We start from the raw sequence: 23,699 nt of genomic DNA, 5'->3' as shown, positions 1-23,699 counted from the left end.
CACAAGCTGTCCTCTTGCAATTTTGATATTAGTAAACGGTTACAAGCTGAGCAAGCTCTCACACTCACTGGTTGTGTGACAATTTTACAGAGAGGAAGTGGAGCTCTGACCCCCATCACCTAATTTTTGAGCATTGTGAGCAACTTGCAGTCTGATAATTGGCATGAGGGTAAGACAGCACTGACGGGAAGCTAACTCTGCACGGGGAAAAAGTGTACAAGGAATAGAAATTAAGGGCCTTCTCTTAAACTCTGCTGTAATCCTCATTCACAATGTTATCTCTTGCTCATTTATACAGGTTAGATTTAAGGAAGGCCCACTTAGTGACACTAGATATAGCCAAAGCATGCTTAACTATCATCTTTGAAAAGTGCAGAACTGCCAAAGAAACCCTGAGGTCCACAGAGATGAAATATTACCCTTATTTCCTGTCATGATCACAGCCATCGTATCTGTAACACATTTCCTTTAACTTATGATCTGATAAACTGTTTTCTTTGAATGGTACATATTTCTGGGTGTTTCTATTAATTATCAAAAGTTTACCCTCTAGGAGCTGCAGTAATCATATGATGGAAAGAAATAGCTAATCTTCCACATTCATCACTTTAAAAGACAGAGTTGTTAAAATGAGGAAGGAAGAGCTTTGATTCCGGTGGCTTAAAAGTTTTCAAAAGAGAATGCATGAAAATATGCGTGCTGAAGAACTGAATACCAAACTTCTTTTGTGGTAGGTGGTGTGTAGACAAGCATGTGATTTGAACACCAAATTCTAGAATAGTATTTGCTGTTCATTTGATCTATAAACAAGTTGAATGCTTTGATCAGGAAACTTGGGAATGTCCCACAAGTTAAAAATATTTTAACATTTTAAATCAAGGAATTTATAGGAACCTCAAAAAATTCGCTGTGGAAGCATTGTTTCAATTTTACAAAACAGCCATATGCCTCTAATGCCTTCTTGGATATACCGTTTCTTATCTCCATGCCACAGATAGGGACAGAGCTCCCATTCAGACTGGGGCTCATACTGCTTTCCATTTCTGGGTGACCCCATCCATTTCTGTGTAACTGGTTCAAACGGAATCCACCCCAGTTAAGATATTGGTTAGCTGACCACCCATCACCAGAGCTCAGACCTCTATTGCTGTTGGACACCAGGTGGAGCCTCTGAGAAACTTTATGACTGATCAAGAAGATATGCCACTGGCTCTTTAAAAACAACCCTAAACTGGCCAAGATTTGTTTGAAAACTTACTCTGATCTACTTGGTCTTTCCTCCTTGGACCCAGGACTCCTGGTACACTATCTCTCTGCTTCATCCTGACTTGGGGCATCTGGCATCTATGTGTTCTAACTCCTGGGGCCTCCTGTCTTGATGTCTCTTGATGTTGGATTACCCTGCCTCACACTTGACTTCCAAACTTGGGTTTGCACTTGGCCTCTTACATTGACCTTGTCATGCCGTGAGCTTCGGACTATCCTTCCTGATGGTCAGTGCACGTAACTTTTTCATAAGTGACAGAGCCATAGTTCGCATGTGAGGGAGATTTTGTCTCCCAGGGTACCTCTGGTGAATTGCTTTGGGGGGGGTGTGCTACGGTATGTAGTACCAGTAGAGGCCCGGGATGCTGCTAAACATTCTGCGGTGCACAGGATGCTCCCCACCCCCACCTTAAAGAGTGCTGAGCTTGGGAAGCCTTGCCCTAGAGGGAGCTAGATTGAATATCTGAGGTCCAGTTCACCTACATATAAGTCTCTGGACTAATAAATTCACATCTGCCATTTCTTGGTTCCTCTATTTTCTCACCCTTTAAAGCAAACTGTTAGCATGTAACCAGTGAGTAGATAGAAACTATTCACTTCTAATTCCAATGTTAATCATTTAAAATGATGGAAAAATAATTTTTCTTATTTTAACCACTTACTGTATCTAAAGAGGCAGAGGCTCTTAAGTCAGGTAAAAATCCAACCTCCAGCAAGTGGAGCAGGAAAGTTTGATCCTTTATACCATAAACACGGTCCAAGAACAGCACCATGGGTGCCTTGTGGTCAGGGCAAAAGTTGGCCGCCATATCTGGTTCGCTGACTGATCCATCTGAAAGACACACAGAGAATGTCATTTCCCCTTTTCTAGCTCCACAGTCTCAAATGGAACACAGAGCTTGTCTGGCTATGGCTTGTTTTCCTGACAAGAAACAGGAATTTTAGAAATAATAAAATGTTGTGCTAGAGTCAGCTTATACTGGCGTGGAAGAACTGACTGTTAAAGTTTCAGGAATTTTGTGAGCCAGTTATTAGATATGCCCATTATTAAAAATTATGATTTTCAATTAAGTATATTATATTTTAGAGGATAACAAGTACTCAAAGATCACCACTTCCTAATTATTGTACTATAAACTATACTTGAGGTTATTTACATCTGTTGTATTTGTATGTTGGAAGCACAGTACAACAGGGTGCTATGTGCATTCTCTGTCCAACTCCATGCTCAGTGGTATCACATTGGGAGCTTGAAATTGGTGGGTAAATGCCAGGAATCAGGGCTTGATTTATTGCTTTGTTGAATGATGAAAGTGAGGGAGAAAAATGTAAGGCAGATTAAATTGAAAAGTGTGTCATGCTTACAGCCATTGCAACATAAACAGCACAAAACTGAGGAAATACTCTTTCAGTATTTAGAAACTATTATTTGATTTGGGTGAAATTTAGATCAGATCATCCAAGAATTCTAATCTTATTTTAATAGCGTAGTTCAAAGATAAAGTGGGGAAATATCATGAAGAAAATAATAAGTTCTTGACTTGGAGAACAAAAAGGATCTTCAAAGAGGATAAAAAAGAGTCTTCCTCCTACTGTTTTGTTAACACCAAAAACTAGGAAAGAGAGCCCCTAAATGATCAAGCTAAAGTCATAGCGTATATAAATACTGTACTTCGTAAGGCACCCTGAGAGCCGCAAACATTTAGCGCTATCCAACCCAGAACCTAACGCAGCCCAGGCACCTGTGCAGGGCTCTGGGAGAGCGAGAGAAGACACCTTCCAGACAGGAGGCTGACTGCTTCTCCTCCCCTGAGCACCAGGGGGAGCTGTTTCCGAACATCGGAGGCTGAATTAATCTCTCAGACGTGGCGCTCTGAAGAACAGTATTTTTACGGGATACTAATGAGCGCTTTGTGTTCAAAAAGTTTGGGAAACACTGAGTTCAACATTTATTTTCTTTATCATATGTTTTCTCAGAGCCTTTATAATCTTAATGTGCTTCATAAAGTTATAAAATGTGATATATTCAAGAATGATGTCACCAAGATGGGGCGGGGTAGGAGACCCCAGCCTTGCCCCCCGCTCCCCAAAGATCAACAATTAAACACCTATCCATGAACCAAACCAGTCTGGGAGAGCTCAGGGATCCACTTAAGAAACTTCAACAGAATGGAACAAAAACTCTGAGAGTAAGTGCACAAAAAGGGAAGGAAGGGTAGCTTCATTTTGCCTGCATCGCAGTGGCAAGAGTGAAACTCCTCAGCTGCAAAGAGTTCCTTTTGCCAGAAAGCGAGAGTGTGGTGGGTGATCGGCTTCCCCAGCCTTCTGGGGCACTGCATGAAGGACTAGCTTTGGTTTCACCCCACCCAGAGACTGGCAAAGCTGAGATGTCTAGAGATGGCTAGGAACAAGGAAGAAGGGCAGGGGCTACCAGTATCATCCACACAGTAGGAGCCACTGTGGTTCCCAGTGACCTGCTTGCTGAGGACCCAGCAGCTTCTGCCACTGAAGAAACCAAAAGCCAGCACAGCCACCACAAAATCCAGATTTCACCAGTTTTGGTCCCACAGGTTTTTGTGTTCACAGATGCCCAGTCACCTGACTCTTTCCCCAGTGTCTCTCCTGCAACAGCCAGAACCCAAAATCCTCACTGGCAGCCTGCCCCAGCCTCTGTGGCTGTGCAAATACAAGATGCCACCTAGACCCCTTCAGCTGAAGGGTTAGTCACTCCAGCTGTGCACCTGCACGCTGCCAGCCCAGCTCTCATCACTGGCCTCCACTGCTGTGCATGCACCCAGGTGAGACCCTACAGGCACGGGAGTGCACGCTGATAGATAGCCAGGGTCTCCCGCAGGTGCTAGTGTACCCACAGTTGGCTCTGGTCTTTGCTGTTGGTCCCTACCATTGCCACTACGTGTGTGTCTGCAGTTGGCCTCTGCCACTACACAGTCACCTGCAGCTGGTCCCTGCAGCCAAGTGTATGTGTACCACTGGCTCTGGCCACCACCACTGCCTACCCTGGTCCCTAGTTACTAGAACCTAGAAGCACTGCTTAGGACCCCAACAGCCCTTGAAGCCACTGCGGACCCCAGGCAGCATTTGCCAAGGTCCATGCAGTTGTCAGTGTTGTTGACCCCAGTGGCCTGAGTCAATAAGACATCATGCCCCCTCTGGACCTGAAGCTGCCGCACACCCCATACTTGGTGCCCCGTACCATTAGACCTTGGGTCACAGTACACTTTAATGAACCCCACCTGAAGGTGAAGCTCTTTCTTTACCAAAGTCAGTCCACAAAGTCTGGAAGAGGTGACTGCTTCTTCAAAGGCACAGATACCTATGCAAGTCTACAGGAATCATAAAGAATAAGGGTAACATGACAGCACAAAAAGAACACAGTAAACTTCTAATAACTGAACTCAAAGAAATGGAGACACATGAATTGCCTGTCAAAGAATTCAAAATAATTATTCTAAAGATGCTTAGAGTGTTACAAGATAATCCAGATAAACAACTTAATATAGAGAAAACAATACAAGAACAAAATGATAAGTTCAACAAAGAGATAGAACAGAACATTAAAAACATAAAAAAGAACAGAAAAGAGATACTGGGGCTGAAGAATACAATGACTGAATGGAAAAATTCAATAGAGAGCTTCAATAGCACACTGGACCAAGCAGAAGAATCAGTAAACTCAGAGGCAGATAATTTGAAATTACCCAGTAAGCAGAACAAAAAGAAAAAAGAATGTATAGGAATGAAGAAGGTCTTACAGGGCTTAAGGGACACCATTAAGAGAAACAATTCACATATCACTGGAGTCCCAGGAGAAGAGAGGAAGAAAGAGGCAGAAAGCTTATTTAAAGAAATAATGGCTGAGAACTTCCCAAACCTGGGGAGATATTTGGACATCCAAGTTTATAAAGCTGATATGTCACCCGCAAATTTCAATCCCAAACCATCTTCTCTAAGACACAGTATAATAAAACTGTCTAAAGTCAGAGACAAAGAGAAAATTTTAAAATTAACAAGAGAAAAAAATTTCTTTCATGCAAGGGAACCCCCATTAGACTATCAGTGGATTTCTCAGCCCAAACCTTGCAGACCAGGAAAGAATGGAATGATATATTTGAAATGCTGAAAGAAGAAAACTGCCAACCAAGAATACTGTACCCAGCAAATTGTATTTCAGGCATGAAGGTGAGATAAATGCTTTCCCAAACAAATAAAAGTGGGGGGAATTCATCACCACTAGGCCTCACTTATAAGAAATGCTGAAAGGAGTTCTTCAAACTGAAATGAATTAATACCGTGAAAAAATATGAAAATATATCACACATTGTTAAAGCTAAGTATATAGTCAGGTCCAGAATACTCTAATACTGTAAGGAAGGAAATAAGAAAGATCAGAGCAGAAATAAATGAATTGAGAATAGAAAACAATAAAAATTATCAACAAAACTAATAGTTGACTTTTTGAAAAGATAAACAAAATTGACAAGTCTTTAACTAGACTTACCAAGAAAAAGAACTCAAATAAATAAAATTATAAATGAAAGAAGAGACATTACAACTGATAACACACAAATAGAAAGGATCAGAAGAGACTACTATGAACACTTATATGCCAACAAATTGGACAACCCAGAAGAAACTGAAAAATTCCGGAAACATAGAAGAAAACATAGTGGGTAAGCTCCTTGACAGGGTCTTGGCAATGATTTTTCTGGATATGACACCAAAAGCAAATATTGACAAGTGGGACTACATTAAACTAAAAAACTTCTGTATAACAAAAGAAACAATCAACAAAATGAGAAGACAACCTACAGAATATGAGAAAATAGTTGCAAACCATATATCTAACAAGGAGTTAATATACAAAATATTAAGGAACTAAAAAAACTCAACAGCAAAAACAAAAACAAATAATCTGATTTAAAATGGGCAAAGGACCCAAATAGACATTTTTCCAAGACATGCAAATGGCCAACAAGTACGTGAAAAGATGCTCAACATCACTAACCATCAGGGAAATGCAAATCAAAACCACAATGAGATATCACCTCATACCTGTCTAATGGTTATTATAAAAAACAAAAACAAAAACAAAAAAACAAGGGATAACAAATGCTGGTGAAGATATGGAGAAAAGGGAATCTTTGTGCATTGTTGGTGGGAATATAAATTGGTGCAGCGAATATGGAAAACAGTGTTGAGGGTCCTCAAAAAAATTATAAATAGAACAACCAAATGATCCAGCAATCCCACTTCTGGATATATAGCCAAAGGAAATGGAATCACTATCTCAAAGAGATATCTGCATCCTTATGTTCACTGCAACATTACTCACAATAGCCAAGATATAGAAATAAAATAGTCTAAGTGTCCATAGATAAAGAAAATGTGGTATGTATACACATATATACAGACACACACAAAGGAATATTATTTAGCCGTAAAAAGAAGGAAATCCTGTCATTTGCAACAACATGGATGGATCTTGAAGGTATAATGCTAAGTGAAATAAGACAGAGAAAGACAAGTATTGTATAATCTCACTTATATGTCAAATCTAAAATAATTGAACTCATAGAGACAGAGAGTAGATTGATGGTTACCACGTGTTGGGGGAAGTGAGAGAAATGGAAGATGTTGGCCAAAGGGTACAAACTTTCAGTTATAAGATGAATAAGTTTTGGGGATCTAATGTACAGCATGGTGACCACAGTTAACAATACTGTATTGTGAAAGTTACCATGAGAGTAGAACTTAAATATTCTCACCGTAACAACAACAACAACAAATGGTAATTATGTGAGGTGAAGTATGCATGAACTAACCTTATTTTGGTAAACATTTTTTAATATCAATTCATGACATTGTACACCTTAAATTTATATAACATTATATGTCAGTTATATCTCAATAAGGATGGAAAAAATGTGATATATTCCATAGATTCCCCAAAGTGATTGACTGCAAACCCCTTGTTGACATGTACACCAATTAATATCTTTTATAAAAATGTTCCTTGGAACACTAGTTTTGGGAAACTATAACAAAATCATGCTATCTTTTCAATTCTTCTGTCTGCTAAGAGGAATCTGCCTGCCCTTGTTGACATGTACACCAATTAATATCTTTTATAAAAATGTTCCTTGGAACACTAGTTTTGGGAAACTCTATAACAAAATCATGCTATCTTTTCAATTCTTCTGTCTGCTAAGAGGAAACTGCCTGGATAGCAGGTGGAGTGACATGGAGAACCTGTGTGCTTTTGGGAGAGTATAAGTTTGTAAAGTTAATAAGGACTGATGTCCAATGTCACATGTAGCACAGGGGGAAAACTCTTTATGATCCATGGCTGTGAGGGACATAGTACTGTGGTGCAGGGGAGCCTGGGTCAGACCCTATCCTTTTGTTGCTCTGGCTGGCTGCACAAGCTGGGGGCACAGAGGCAAAGGGGAAGGAAGGTTTGGTGAGAGATCTCATTGGTTCCAGTCCATCAGCCTCCTTTCAGAGGGTTGGAGTTCAGAAGACACTGAGGTCTGGACTAGCCGTACTTATAGGAAATGGGGTACGGGAGTCTCAACGCAGGGGAGCAGGGGAGACAGCAGCTGGCTGGACCTGGGAGGAGAGGACTCCTCAACACCAGAAAAAGAGCAAGATACTTCGCCTGTGCAGCCTGACCAGCAGTAGGAGGCTGGGAAGAGCCCTGCACTGCGGATGGAGTCCTGCTGTGAGCAGGTGGCCCTGGGGAGACTGGCAGAACTCAGCCTCCAGCAGCTTCCCTTACCTTTGTTCAGGGAGGGCAGTTTCAAGGGGATGCTGATGATTCCAACCAAGTCCTCAGTGGGGACCAGGGAGCGCAGGATGGACCTGATCCGGATGGCTTCCCCCTTTCCTGTCTGGATAAGCTGCAAGGTAGGTTTGGAGAGTAAGATAAATGAGGTTCCCACACGCCTGCTCCACAAACCTGGGGCAGTAAAATGGTTCTCCTTGTCGGGGGGATGGGGTGGGTACACTTCTATGTTTCCCTAATTGTTCTAGACATGTGTGACCACAGGAAAAAGAGGAGCTTTCTCTTGATTTTCTAGAAGAGGTGCTACTGGGGGAATGACTCTGGCCAAGGAGGGCTAGTGTGTTCCTTTGCTGCGACAGCAATGGTCATGCCGTTTTGGCATCAAGTCTCAGCAGTGAAGGTGCAGCCTGTCCTCAGTGTGACTGCAATACCAGGAGCTCTTGGTGGCTATGACAGGAGTGGTGACAATGTGGCCACGATTCCAGACCCTGGAATTCTGCTAAATGTAGAAACGACTTAGGAATTTCTATTTCCTAAACGTTTGATTAATGCTGGGTCTAGGGCAATAAAAGGGGTGTAGAGGATGTCAGAGAGAACGTGCACATCTCAAGGGAATTATCCGGGGACGGATAACCTGATCCTTATGGCCACGGGTGGGATGTACAGGTGCACATTCTCTTGGATCTGGGGGCAGCAGGTGCACTTCTGGGCACAGGCTCTTAGCCAGCAATGGAACTGTCATGAGCTCAGGATAGACTCTACCCGGGAGGGAGCTGGATGACATGCTGAGACATAATGCTTGAAGGACTGGAGACAGGAGAACACCTGTGTGTGACCCTAGCTGCCACCTCTCATTCCTGTGGGCAGAGGGGAGGCTGTCAGTGATGACGGCATCACCCCTCCCCCTCACTAACAGAGGAGGGGCCAGGGGAGAAGTGTCCCTGTGTGTGTGTATCTGTGTGTTTATAAGGTATTGAATCCGAGGGGCGGTAAGCAAGGAAGAAACGCCTTCCCAGCGGAGCTCTGATGACTTAGCTATCCCATGCTGCCTGTTTTCCTGAGACTAGGCAAAATGGTGTAACCTGCTTTTTGAAGTGATTACAGGTGATCTGGGGAAATGACACCCTGCCCCAAGACTGTAGGACACCCTAGTATTTCCCTAGCCCCCTTTCAAGTTTCCTTTATTTGTTTAAGGGCACAGAAATGGCAAGATGGGCCTATGTGTTTAAGGTACAGGTTCCACAGTAGGAACTAGAATACTAAGTTAAGAATTCTGATCAGCCTCACTTTGAAGATTTAGACTTTCTCCTCTCCACAGTACTTTTATCCTAGATTCTTCCATACTGGAATAGTTTCCCTAAACACTTGTAGATGGATTTGCAAACAGGCTACATCATTTATTAGATAAGACCATGACATACTGGAAGAAAGATAAGAGTGAATGCTTTAATGCAATGTCTTTCAAACTGTAGTCATGACCAATTAGTGGGCTGTAAAATCATTTAGTGGATTGTCATCAGCATTAAAAAGCATGAAATAAATTAGTATAGAATAGAAAATATTAGAGTGCATTATCCATAGTAAGGATAAACTTTGTTTCTGGAATATATGTATACTAGGTTGCAATGTAAATTGTATTTCTTACTATGATCAAAACAAATTTTTTTTTTTTGGTCAGAAAGAAAGTTTGAAAGCCACTACTTTAATTGATTCTGTCTTTCATTAGCATTAAACGAATACAACATATCCACTGTTATCTTGGCAGTGACCAAATGTATAACCTCATCAATACCAGAAACCACTGTTTATGTCATCCCAATCTGCATTGCAAGTGCTTTCAGGAGACGCTCTGACATAATCCAAAGGCAGTGAGCACTGCAGAGAGAGGCAGGCACCTGAGCCCTGAATGAGCAAATCAAACAGTTCTTTTAAAGAGTTAACCAAGTATTTTTTTAAATATAAAAAACGATCTTTTCTGCTTTCCTACAAGAAGTAATTATTTCCTCTCTCACTTATGATGCGAGTCTTTATGAGAAATAAGGCCAATCTTTTTCTCCACCCCCAGCAGAGATGAAAAAAGGAAGGTGAAAACATAACTTTTTAGTTCAAAACTGGACATCTGAGAAGACATCCCATAAAAATAGAAACTTTTTTTTTAGTATGTCTGTAAAGCTTACCTCTGGGAAATAAGCAAACATGAACCGTGACTACCTTCCTGATGCCTGACACTTGACACTTGACATTGTTGTCAAGAAAGGATTTTCCATGTCAAGTGTCCTGATAGACACAAGAAATCAAGCTGGTCATATTTTGACCAAGTTGAGGCATAGGAAAACATAGTTTTGGGAGGCTTTTGAAACAGAATATGTAACAGATATGCCCTATTAGTGTCACAGAGAAATCACACAACGCAGAGATCTCTCCAGGAGTCATTCCTTAGAAAACTGTAGAATCAGGTACGAGAGATGGAAACTACTTTTGATATTGGCTAAAAGGAACAGAGAGAAAGGCATGTTCACAAATGCCAGAGTCAGAAGAAGAAATGACGTTCATGAAATCTACAGTGCTCCTGGTTCAAGCCCCTCAAATCTGCTCTCTGGGAACTCATCACTTACGTGCATTTCAGGAGCACAGCGGCCCAGCAGATCTATAAGAGCCGAATAAAATGACATAATGGCATTGCCCATGTGCACAATCTCTTCTTCATCTTCATGGTCCTCCGTGCTGCTGAGAGAGAACCAACACAAGGAGATGTAGGCAGCCTGGCAGGTGGGGCCGTGTTTCAGACACGATATAGAAACACTTTCTCTGCTCACCCTGGGCATCACACATCCTTTCCATTGGGCTCCTTCTCTCCCTCTAGTTGTCAATGAGATGGTTTAACTCACCAGGCTCAAGGACCCAAATATTTGTTCATGACATTCCTAGGGTCCCATGAACTTTACTGACATGAATGGATCATGCAGACCACACATACTCATGGAGCTGCACTGTGACCCCCAAAGCTCCTACCAACCATTCCTTCCCTTTTCCTTCCTTAATAGACATGGAAAGCACATTGGACAAGAAGTCAGAAGGGTCAAGTCCAGGTCCTGGCCCTGTTGCTAACAAGCTATTTGACTCTGGGCCTCAGTTTTTCTCACTTCACATGAGAAATTTAGGACAGTTTATGTTCGGGATTCTATCTAACTCTACCAGATCACCTACCAGAACTAATAACCACCCCCCCTAAAAAAAAGGAGCCACTGGCTTCAAAGTTACCTCTGCTGAGTTATATCCCATCTCTAGATTCTGGGGTCTAATCTAGAGGCTGCAATAAAAGGGAAATGTTCACAAGACATAATGAAAGGAAGGTCACAAGGCAATCTGATAATGTACTATGTCTTTAACCATTAAATACCAAGATTTTTAGTGCTGTGATTTTTCACATTCTGCAGCTTTCTTTTTACCTAAGGAATCAAATCAAACACTTTCAGAAGAGGGAGTGGAGGGTACTCCCTCTTCTTAAAAGTGAGGTACGAGATGGGACACCAAGGTTCAAAATACTGAAGGGAATGGGCTGGGGTTAGACAGTGACTGGAACCCTATTGGCCCAGGCCTCTTAGCCTGGATACAGCTTCCTCCCATGGGGATGCCATAGGGAGGCGCAGTGAGGGCTGAAAGAGCTTGCTGACTCCTCCATTTGCCAATTGGCCTGAGTGGAGTAGGAGAAATGGAAAGGGGTGAAGATGATACTGATCACTAGGCTTACTGGGAGTCAAGATAACAACAAGCTCGACAAAGTGATCTAAAATGTTTGAGCCACAATTGCAAAGAGCCTGTGCTTTCTCTACCAGGGGGAGGTTATGGACATTTGCTTTATCATGCGTGTACTGAGACTATTTCAGAGCTTACCAACCATATTGGGGTGAGAAGGCAATTCATTCACTTACACGTCTCTCTTGTACCCATGAGAGGGGAGGTCGAGGGCTGGGTTCTCAGAGATCTTAATGGCGCCTTGCATGGCCGCCAATAGACCATTTCCTCCTTCACCCCGCAGGGCTGGGCCGAAGCACTCGGGGCGTCTGATGAGCAGCTTGACCACGACGCTAGCGTTTTCTTCCACACTTTCACCTAAGGGAAAAAAGCATTATTACCATCTCATTGGAGAGAACAACCCCGGAATTGATTTCTTTTTGGCCATGCCAGGTGGCTTGTGGGATCTTGGTTCCCAGACCAGGGATTGAACACATGTCCTCAGCAGTGACAGTGCAGAGTCCTAACCAAAGGACCGCAAGGGAATTCCCCCAGATTTGATTTCTAATTGACGAGGCTGGGAGAACAGTATTTGATTGATCTTGTCACATACTCTTAAGATTAGGAGGTAATACTGATGCAGAGAAAGGGGAGCTTTGATAAATTACATCAGACTATTTATTTGAAGTATTACGTTTAACTAATATAGAACAGTCTTACTTCTCAGTTCAGGATTTTGTGCTATTCACATTATTTTGCTATATTTAGGTCCTCAGAGGGCAAGAAATACACTACTGAGTCTGCCATGGATTACTGATTAATTCACAAGTGAGTTTACCTCTTTATTAACTCCCTGAGGGGTGCTTAATAGATATTTCCTTCCTTCCTTGAGAGGAGGTAAGATGGTAACTCAAGCGGGTGTGCCTCAATTAACATCTGGAGAAGTGACGTGCTAGCTCCTGAGCTGTCTTCTCTCAGAGTCTAATACATACCCTAGAACAACCAGGTCTGTGGGGATGAACCTCAGGGCATTTCTGAAATCATTTATCCAGGTTAGAATCTACGTGGTAAAGTTATCTTGGTTACTCTTAGACTAGCTCTGTGGGGAGCTAAAGGTTGGACAATAGTATTCTGCTGGTATTTTTCTTTGGAAGAACCGTAGACAACTAAGACAGGGTATCATTTCCCAAAGAAGTAATTAAGCAGTGAACTATCACATGTAGAGAGGGATAGCCAATGCTTCTCAGAGCCAATATTTATAATCAAAAGTAGTTTTACAGCTTGTTCAGACAATTTCATGAAACACACTTTCTGTCTCAGTGTCTCAGACGACAACTTAATTTGTGTCTAAGAACTTATCCCTGGGCTAATAAGAAGCCTCAAAGACAAGACTTTTTGATGTTGTATGTCGGATGAAGCCTAAAGAAAAACTTTTAAATAAAATCATTAGATATTATTAGAGGATTGAGCTCTATAATAGATAGCATCTTGATATGCTGTTGTAATATTAATTATTTATTCTTGCATTAAAAATTTCCTCCAATCTTAGCAGGTTAAGGCAGTAACTATCATTTCACAGTTTCTGTAGTCAGGAATTCAGGAGTGACTAAGTGAGGTGGTCCTGGCTTGGGATCTCCCATGAGGTTGCAGTAAAAATGTCAGCCAGCGCTGCAGTCTTCTGAAGGCTTGACTGGACGTGGAGTATCAGCTTCCACTCTCACTCACATGGCTGTGGGCAGGAGGCCTCAGTTCCTCATCATGTGACCTCTCCATAGGGCTCCTTGAGTGTTCTCATGACATGCCAGCTGGCTTCCCACAGAGCAAAGGATCCAAGAGAGAGGGTAAGGCAGAAGCTGCAATACCTTTTACAACTTTGTCACATACTGTCACTTCTGCCATATCCTACTCATGAGAAGTGATTCACTGAGTCCAACTCACACTCAAAGGGAGAAGAAGCAGCCTCCATCTTTTGGAAGAAGGAGCATGGAAGAATTTATAGATATATTTTAAAATTATCACAGGAGTTTAAGTTCTGTTTGATGAAAAATTTTATGAATCAGAGTAGAGCATTCGAATGGGAACCCATAAAATCTGGCTTCTCTTCCAGATTTTTAGCAAATCCCTGTGTGAATATGTACACTGCACAGTCTCACTGGGTCTCATTTGCCCTGTTGAGATGCTTGTGCCTCTTCTAGTTTTAGAGTGAGTCTATTAGTTTAACCTATATGCAGAGATTTCTTCCACCATGTCCACAACATCAGAAGGGCTGAGCTTGCTGTTCAAATATTTGAAACTAACTTGTGCCCACACAAACTCACAAGTGAACACACTGCTGTGTCTCACAGCCCTGGAGAGTCTACCCATAGTCCTGGTCAAGAGCTTGGCCTGCTGACATCCTCTTCTATCACTTGACCTTCTACACCACAGGTAAAATTCAGGATTGTAAGTATATACCTCTGTAAGTTTTAGAACTGTGTAACTAGATTCAGAATATTTCATTAAACTGAATTTATACAGCCCATCAGCATGCATTCACTATTTTATAGCTCAATCCTTCAAGAAGAGACTGAAATTTTTAAAAAGAAGCTTTTCTTTGGGTGTCATCTCATATAACATCAAAAAAGAATTTGTTTTTAATTAAACCAGAATCCATGCGAAGAAAATTCTCAGGAGATGCTAAAAAGGTAAAATAATCACAATAATGGTATGGTGGAATGAATCAGGGAAGGAAAGGAACCCAAGGACAAGGTTGAGTGATATTGTACAGTTTATAGAAGAGCTCAGATAAAGAGGTGATGCTAAGTCTTAAGGACGTATTTTCCTATGAGGTGAACCTAGCATTTATACATGATAGAATTTAATCACAGAGGGATACTTAAAGAAAAGCACCATGATAATCCACATATTTGAAAGCAAATATTCTTAGTTACAGACATAACTCACAGTTGGCTACTTTCAAACGTTGTTTGCCCCCAAAACTTATCAGGTAGCACACTCTTAGTTGTCATTTTCTATTACAAGAATAATGCAGCTAAAACTGTGAAATTTTAAGTGTCAAAAAATGGAGAAAAAACCCAACCCTGTTAGTCAAGCTTATTTAAAGACTGTGTTCTGATTCTTTCAGTTCTCAGAATGGAAACACTTGTGGGTCAGCCCTTGTCTTTACCAGCACACTGAAATTAACTTAGCTCTTTCCAAAGCGATCAGCCTCATGGAATTTGACGGAACGTGGACCACAATGTCCAAAAGAATTTGAAAAATTAGGCTATGAGTTCTATATTGAGTTTGCTATTGAAATTCATTCGCCAAATTAGCCTTATTTTATCTGAATCTCAGGTCTTCAAATCTAAGCTAATTAGGTTGGAGCTACAATGGACCCAGGAAGCCATCGCTTGATCACTGAATTGTGGTCATCCGTGGGGGATGCAGAGGGCACCCTACAATAGGAAGGAACTGAAGTGCAACCATTGATGCTAATTGGAGAGGGGACCAAGGAAAATAATTTCTCAAGGCTTCACAAGGTAGAGAGGATGGCCTGATTAGAAGAGAGAGAACATTCTCTTCCTAATTACCTGTAGTTCAGGAAGTTGGACTGCCAACCAAATCCACAGTGGGGAAGCTGAATACTGACCTTGAGGGCATTTTTCAAGGGAGAGAGAGATCTGAGGTAAGCTAGTTTTGCCCAGGGGCTGACAGCAATGTTTTTGCTGGAGTTCCAAATGAATAATTAGCTTAATAGCAGTGTGTATGTTCACAGAGCCTTTCTTCAAAGGCTCTCAATATTGCATTCGCATTATGACCTTCTTTTCAATGTTCCTAAGAAGTTGGATGGAAATGGAATGATTCTCCCCATTTGAACCAGAAGCAGTCATTCTCACCACAGGGATGATTAGTAAGGATGAAATGATTTTACCTTCCGCCCATTGCTTTTCTTACTCTCTCTATTCTAAACACAATCCCTGTTTTAAGTTCCTTTGCCTGGAACTTTGCCTTTCTCATTCCTTTGACATAAAACCTTGATCTAGGTAACTCCACTTCATCCTTCAGGACCAGCTTAAACTTGGAAGCCCCAGAGGATCTAGTCCTCTCAAATATCCTACCCTCTTCCTTAAAGCATTGCACACAAGTATAATTAATGAATTGTTTGTATCTGTTTCTACTTTTCTCACTAGACTGTATTTAATAAGAACAGTGCTCATGTCTGAATTATCTAACCCTGGATGCTCAAGCCTCTGTTAACATCATGTAGAGGCTTGAAATGATCAGATGGAACGCTGAGGGTGACTCTCCATCACTGCATTATCAGCCTTTGTTTGCAGGAACCAAGGCTGTCCATTTCCTAGGATTATAAATCTGAGAACATCTTAGACATTTTAATCCTAACCATCCCCAGTCATCAGTACCAACCACACTGAAGAATGGTTATTACATCTTTTTCTAACTCTAATAACATGAATATACGAACCAGATGATTCTTCTAAGCATTCATTCCTACTATGCCCTTCAAAGCTAACATGCTACTTTGTACTCTTGATCCTAAAAGACTTTTCTTCCATTGTTATTGAGACATAAATGACACATCCTAAAAGTTTTATGGCTCCCAGCTCAACACCCCCCAGTATGCTCTCCCCCAACTACTCTGTTGAACTATGTCCATTTCTTTCTTCAAGATGTTATTCAACTTTTGCCTTCTTCCCCAGGCATTCCTATATTCACTTCACCAGATTCCAATAAGCACCATCATTTCTGGCCTGTCAACAGTCACATGTCTCACTATGTAGGTAGGTGTAGTTGAGTTTTTAGTATGTAGGTACGTTGCTGATCATTGTACTTGGGTTTGCTCTGTTTGCTGCTTTGATTTGTAAGTGACTTCAGGGCAGAACTTCTAGAGCATGTCTCCTGTCACTTCTCATAACCCCTCATGTACTCTTCACATGTCATATGATGGATGCCCAGCTTATGACCACTGAGGATCAAGCTGCCTAGGGAAACAGATTCAGCAAAGCTAGGACATATTGTGTTCCTCACAGATAAGCTTGTAGCCTGAGGAAGATATCACTAAAATACTCCAAGGACCCTAAGGAGGCACAGAATTACTTTTTCTTTCTTTTTGCAGATTTGTAAGGAATCTTTTCCTACTTGGTACTACATTAGGAAGGGATTAATCAGACACCCAGACACATCTGTGTGGACACTGGCTATAAAGTTTGCAACTCCTGGGTTAATAGAAACTTGTCAGCTTCAGTACTCCTAGCGTTAAACACAATCCAAGGCTTCCCAGCAAGCTAATAAAAATAAAGTGGAGGAAATGATATGCTTTAAGAAGTGCTTTTGGGGCTTCCCTGGTGGTGCAGTGGTTGAGAGTCCGCCTGCCGATGCAGGGGACACGGGTTCGTGCCCCGGTCCGGGAAGATCCCACATGCCACGGAGCTGCTGGGCCCATGAGCCATGGCCACTGAGCCTGCGCGTCCCGAGCCTGTGCTCCGCAATGGGAGAGGCCACAACAGTGAGAGGCCCGCGTATGCAAAAAAAAAAAAAAAAAAAAAAGAAGTGCTTTTGAAGACAAATCTTCTTTAAGAAGATTTAACACCAACTTTAATAGAAACTAGTAAAATAATGTTAGAAAGACTTTTCTAATTCTATTATTTTGATATAGCAAGAGCTTTTTAAAATTTTTTACTTTTTTAAAACATCTTTATTGGAGTAAAATTGCTTTACAATGTTGTGTTAGTTTCTGCTGTACAACCAAGTGAATCAACTATATGTATACATATATCCCCATATCCCCTCCCTCTTAGCAAGAGCTTTTGATTTGCCTTCAAAAAAAAATTTTTTTTTAAACATTAGCACCAAACAGAAATTAAATAATTCCACAATTATTGATCAGCTCAAAGGAGGAAATGCTATTTCTCCTTGTTCATTAGGGAGAAAGTGTTATCAAGGCAATACTACATAATGGTTTGAGTACAGTTTGGCCTCTGGAGCCAAACTGCTCTGGTTCAAATCTTAGGAAAAGCCTTACTAGCTGTGTGATTCTGGGAAAGGTATTTAATCTCTCTCAGCATAGGGGTGTTTATCCATAAAATGATAAAGATAACTGTATCTAACTCACGAGATTGTTGCATCAAATGAATAAGTTAATACATATAAAAGTGCTTTGAACCATGCCTGGCACATGAAAATGCTAAGTGCTAGCTGTTATTACTGCCGCCACCATCCTCACCATGCACTACCACCTACCACAGTCACCCCTACAACCCACTATGACCGTCTGCCACCCAGCCATCATATACCACCACCACTACCATCACCCACTATGACCACCCCTACCATCACTCACCACTACCCTCGAAACATTATCACCACACTTACCATCACTAACCACCACTCACCTTGATCACCTCGCAAAACCCACGATGGCTACCACTCAACCATCATATCCCATCATCACTGTCATCACCAATCACTACCCACTATTACTACCCTCACTATGACTCATCCACCATCACCACCTACCACCAACCCACCCCCACCATCACCATCACCCACCATAACCACCCCCATTATCTATCATGATCACCCATAACACCTTCATCTTTTGCTGCTTAGCAGAGGCCACAAAAGTGGCCAGGAAGTCCTTTGTAATCACCTCTTAGATATAAAGACTTTGAAATAGAGATGTAAAGACAAAGAGCTTTGAGATCCCGAGGAATCTGTTTATGAGAGCCTTCCCATTTCAAATGCCCTAATACTCTTGTAAGGATCACAATAACAATGCCAACTAACACAACTGCAGGCTTACTACATTTCTGGCAGTTTTCCATGGATTACTTCATTTAAGCCTCACAACAACTCTGTGAGATATATGCAATTATTATCTCTGTTTTATATACAAAAAACCCCCGAAGCTAGGAAAGTTTTAGTAACTTGCCTAAATTCACAGAGCTACTGATGGAGCCATATCTGAACCCAAGATACTCCATCCTCCAGCCCAAACTCTTCCATGTCATTCTGCTGTGACTGAGCCACTCTATCTCCTCTAGGTGCTCAAGAAGATTCTAATTTTTTCTTTCTCCATACTTGCCATCTCTCTCTCTTTCATCCTCTCCCCTGTGACAGTCCACTCCTACCATTTCAACTGCAGGTGACCCGCAAGTCTACTTCATCCCAATCTGTTGCCTGATTGATCTCTATCCTATTACCCCAATTAGAGGCATCTCCATTTGGGGTTCACAAATCATTACCTGAATCACACAAGCTCATTACCCTCCATCTCAAACCATTTTCTCCTTTTGACCATCCTTATTTCTTTTCTCCCTACCCTTAAATCTCTAAGCTTCAGGACTTCCCTGGTGGCGCAGTGGTCAAGAATCCACCTGCCAATGCAGGGGACAAGGGACACGGGTTCAATCCCTGGTCCGGGAAGATCCCACATGCCATGGAGCAACTAAGCCTGTGCGCCACAACTACTGAGCCTGTGCTCTAGAGCCCGTGAGCCACAACTACTGAGCCTGCGTGCCACAACTACTGAAGCCCATGCACTCCAGAGCCCATGCTCCGCAGCAAGAGAAGCCACGGCAATGAGAAGCCCGTGCACCGCAACGAGGAGTAGCCGCCACTCGCCACAACTAGAGAAAGCCTGCGTGCAGCAATGAAGACCCAACACAGCAAAAAAAAAAAAAACATCTCTAAGCTTCAAAGTGACTTCTGTTCCTTTTCTCTCAACATATCCAGGGCCCAGCCACCAGAGTCATCGCCATCAGCGAGTCCTATAAATTCTGTCTCTGTAATTTCTTTCCAGCTGATCTCCTCCATCCCATTCCCATCACCACCATTATAATTCAGAAACTCATTATCCTAACCTGGGCACAGAAGTTCCCAGTGGTTGCCATGAATCTCTCTTCTTTCCCAGTTCTCTGCACCCTGAATCAAGACAAAACTCTTCAGCTTGGCATTTAGATTCTCCTTAGTACCTTTTAAACCTCGTCTCTTACCACTGTCAACCATGTATCTATCCTCTAGAGCCAATCACTGTGTTTCCTGAGCATGTGTGCTTTAGCTCTCAGGCCACTGTTCAAGCTTTTCCCTACCTGGATCACCTCTTCTGCATCTCTGCATCTGGAAATCTGACCCTTCAAAGCTCACCTCTAATATCACCTTCCCCAGGAGGCTTTTTCTGATCTCAACAGGATGTGAGCTTCCCTTCAGGAAATCTTCTCTCACTCTGTCCCTACCTTACTCCACTCCTTATTATAGTGACCTCTATCCATGGCTGTTCCACTTACTAGACTGTTAATTCTTTCAATGCAAAAGCCAACATCCTTTGCCAAGACCAAATGTGGCCTTTATATAATAGAGACACAATAAACATTAAAGTGCACATATCTTCCTACTGATGGTCTAATAGATTTTCTAGAATGTATTGCATTATGAAATTGTACTGTAGAGAATATATTAAAAAGACATAAAACAATCTGAAAGCAAAGAGGGAGGACCAAATGTTTTTGGTTTAGAGTTGAATATGGTAGTACCTAATAAGCATAAGGAAGTTTTGGAATTTGGCCATCCAGGTAAGACCATAGCCAGTGGACTCCTCTACCTTCATCACCCATGGGAATAGTCCCACTAATTGACTCATAAAGCACTTGATCTTGACTGTGAAGGTGGCCAACATGAAAAAATGGGTCCTGCCTGTATCTGGTTTGTGTCATACAGTCTATTTACATAATTTGGTGACATTTATGAATCCTTAAAATCTATTTAACAAAAAATTTCCCTGTATTACCACAGTAACTGCATTAATTCTGGACATGCAATCATCTGGATTAGAAGTAAGACAGACTATTAGAGGATGCTCTGAAACTGGCCTCAGAGGAAGAAAATGGAGTTTAGCAATGCTGATGCTGAACAGACAGGAGGGACAGTGAAGAACACACAGAGAGAAGCAGAAGATCCAAGTTCCTAAAAACTTGGCTGGATGAGTTCCAGGGGAACAAAAGGTAGACATCTCAAGGTCTGTCACCAAGTCAGGAAAGGGGAAAACCTGGGACAATGGAAACCATTCAAATATTAAGAATAGAGTGCATTATGGTGTAGGAAAATAAGCAGGGGGGGTGGGAAGGGGAAGGAAGACAAGAAGAGCACATGGAAATATAATGATCGCATCATGCCAATATATTTTTAGGTGAATTCTCATAGTTAGAAAAATCGGCATGATTGTTTACTAGGTGCAGTCCCTCTTTGTGATCACTTAACCAGCCCAGCTGGATTTGTTAGCCTGAAACTCCAAACTGGGAAAAGGGAGAACTATTATAACTATAATGTAAATATAAGTGAATTCGTATTCTAGCAGAATCTAGGGAGACAAGGTACAGTTCTAAGAAAGTAGTTTACTTATTTTACACAATACTCAGCACATTAAACTAGTGAAAATACAGAATTTGGGTCAACTTAGAATTCACTATAAATAAGAGGTGACTTGTATCAATATTAAGAAAAATAATATTTAGGATTTCTATAGCAATTTTTTTCTCCTGGGAGTTTAGTTACCTTTAACAGCGATCAGTTATTCCTGATTTTTATTCATCCATCTATCTATCCATCCAACCATCCATCCATCCATCCATCCATCCATCCATCCATCAATCCACCCATCCTTCCTTCTTTCCTTGCATCCATCCATCCATCCATCCATCCATCCATCCATCCATCCATCCATCCATCCATCCATCCATCTATCCATCCAACCAACTAATAGTCTAAGGATCTGGAGGCACACTTGCATTTAATTCTGTGAAACAGGTGAGATCAAGATATTAATAAGCCCCCTCTTTTAGAAGAAGAGGTACAGAGAGATGACAAGCCCAAGCCCATGCAGTGAGTTCCTTGCAGGCTCTGGCACTAGAGCTCAGGACTGTCCATTGGATTCTACTCTTGATCCTTGTCTAGCCTGATTCTCCCTGAGATTTTTCTTCCAGCTGCCACCTACCTATAGAATCTATCATATTTATGGAGAGGAAGCAGTGCAAAGGATTTCCTTTTCCTAGTATCCGCCACAATTATGCCACCCTAGGTCTGAAAAACATGGAAAACTGAGACTCACTGTTCACGAAGACGGCAAACCTCAGGAAGGACAGATAGCGCTCCCCTTCAATGGGGTTCCAGCCGACATCAGGGTATCCTTTGGCCAGAAGCATGGGGCAGCTCTGTAGGCCACAGCCTGCCAAGTAGGTCACCACCTGCCAAGAACAATACAAAAGTAAGTGCCCAAGTTGTTTTTTTTTTTTTTTTAATGTAAGTTTTTTACATAGCTATAAGGCAGGCAAAATTCTGGGAACTGAAGGGCTTTCATCTCCCTAGAAGCTAGAGAGAGCCCAGGACTTTCCAGGTAAATAATTTAGTAGATTTGAAATTGGAACCTTTGATTCATTTTTGTTTCCAAGCAATTGACGAGACTGATGATCATTGCTATGTAGGAACACTCCATGTGTTATAGTTCCATGGATTTTCCAGTTCTGGCAAGAGGGATCTGCCATTTAAAAGTAGGCCTAAGTAGGGTGTCTCTGGGGAGGCAACAGTGGATGCAGGCTGGCCATGTTCATTTGGCCATGCTATTTCAAGACCAAAATGTTCAGTCACTGGTTGACTGGGTGGGCCTTCAACTAATCAGGGGTCCCTAGGTAAGTTCTGGCTCAACAACAGCTGTCCCAAGTCAGGAGCTGAGACGTTCAATGTGGGATGGCTAGCGAAGAGGTCATGGCCAGTTAAGGACTAGGATGGGTAGTGTGTTCTCTTCACTTCCAGGTTACCAGACACTTAGCAGAAGATCTCAGCTCTGCGATCTGGTAGAATATTTTAGAATCTCCCTACTTTTCAGAAGGTGCCAGGCTAAAAGCTTAGCAAATAGACCTCCTGTGCTTGAAATGCAGTTGTCATTCTAATTTAGCCTCTGATATTTTATGTACGCGGGGAGAAGAGGGGAATCCATTGTGCTGCTAATCCTCCAAGTCAGGAATGGTGTTTTCATTTTTTAGTCCCCAGGGCCTAGCACAGAGTAGGGGCTCAATAAACATTCATCAAATGACTCATGTATTTGCTGACAGCAAATACTCTAAGTCATTTTGAAAGAATGATGGATCTAAGTCAAAATTCAGTAAGAAACTATCATCACACTTTTTCCTACTTAAAGTAGCAAGGATATTATTAGGCTTGGAGCTTAGATTTTGTTTGGTCTTAAAAATGTCTAGAAAAGGGCTTCCCTGGTGGCACAGTGGTTAAGAATCTGCCTGCCAATGCAGGGGACATGGGTTCGATCCCTGGTCCGGGAAGATCCCACGTGCCGCGGAGCAACTAAGCCCATGCACCACACTACTGAGCCTGCGCTGTAGAGCCCGTGCACCACAACTACTGAAGCCCGCACCCTAGAGCCCACGAGCCACAACTACTGAGCCCACGTGCCACAACGACTGAAGCCCGAGCACCTAGAGCCCGTGTTCTGCAACAAGAGAAGCTACCACAATGAGAAGTCCGTGCACTGCTATGAAGAGTAGCCCCCGCTCGCCGCAACTAGAGAAAGCCCGTGCACAGCAACGAAGCCCGGATGCAGCCATAAATAAATAAATAAAGTCCAGAAAAGCATTAATAAAAGCAGGAATTAGGCAGAGTTTTCAGGGTTACAGGTGCAGGGAATTTCACCGGCCACAAAAATAAGTGCTCGTGTGTGTGCGTGCGTATGCATGTGCGTGTGTGCACGTGTGTGTGTGTGTGTGTGTGTGTGTGTGTGTGTGTGGTTGCTGTTCAATCTCAGGCCTGATTCCTGCTGTGATACATAGAACGGTGGAATGGAATGGCAGCATTTACTGGTCCTTCGCCTTCTCCCCCAGGGACCACACTT

The 23,699-nt window shown here is 42.1% G+C and overlaps 1 protein-coding gene across 12 annotated transcripts in view; it reads right to left on the bottom strand.

The window, feature by feature from the left end:
• Window positions 1-23,699, bottom strand: part of RYR3 (ryanodine receptor 3) — a 570,442-nt gene that overhangs the window by 111,631 nt on the left and 435,112 nt on the right. For 8 of the 12 annotated variants that reach the window (XM_055088336.1, XM_055088341.1, XM_055088340.1 and 5 more), the window contains 5 exons: window positions 21,909-22,044; window positions 12,004-12,184; window positions 10,687-10,798; window positions 8,066-8,186; window positions 1,929-2,098 (listed from right to left, as the gene is read on the bottom strand). In XM_055088336.1, coding sequence (XP_054944311.1) covers window positions 1,929-2,098; window positions 8,066-8,186; window positions 10,687-10,798; window positions 12,004-12,184; window positions 21,909-22,044 — 720 coding nt within the window. The remainder of the gene's footprint in view (window positions 1-1,928; window positions 2,099-8,065; window positions 8,187-10,686; window positions 10,799-12,003; window positions 12,185-21,908; window positions 22,045-23,699) is intronic. The other 4 variants (XM_055088337.1, XM_028495566.1, XM_055088339.1 and 1 more) reach the window with 1 other exon arrangement.

Source organism: Physeter macrocephalus, chromosome 11 (genome assembly GCF_002837175.3).
Source record: "Physeter macrocephalus isolate SW-GA chromosome 11, ASM283717v5, whole genome shotgun sequence".
In the NCBI taxonomy this organism is placed as follows: domain Eukaryota; kingdom Metazoa; phylum Chordata; class Mammalia; order Artiodactyla; family Physeteridae; genus Physeter; species Physeter macrocephalus.
Note: the sequence above shows the minus strand (reverse complement) of the source record. Positions and strands in the feature narration are given on the sequence as shown.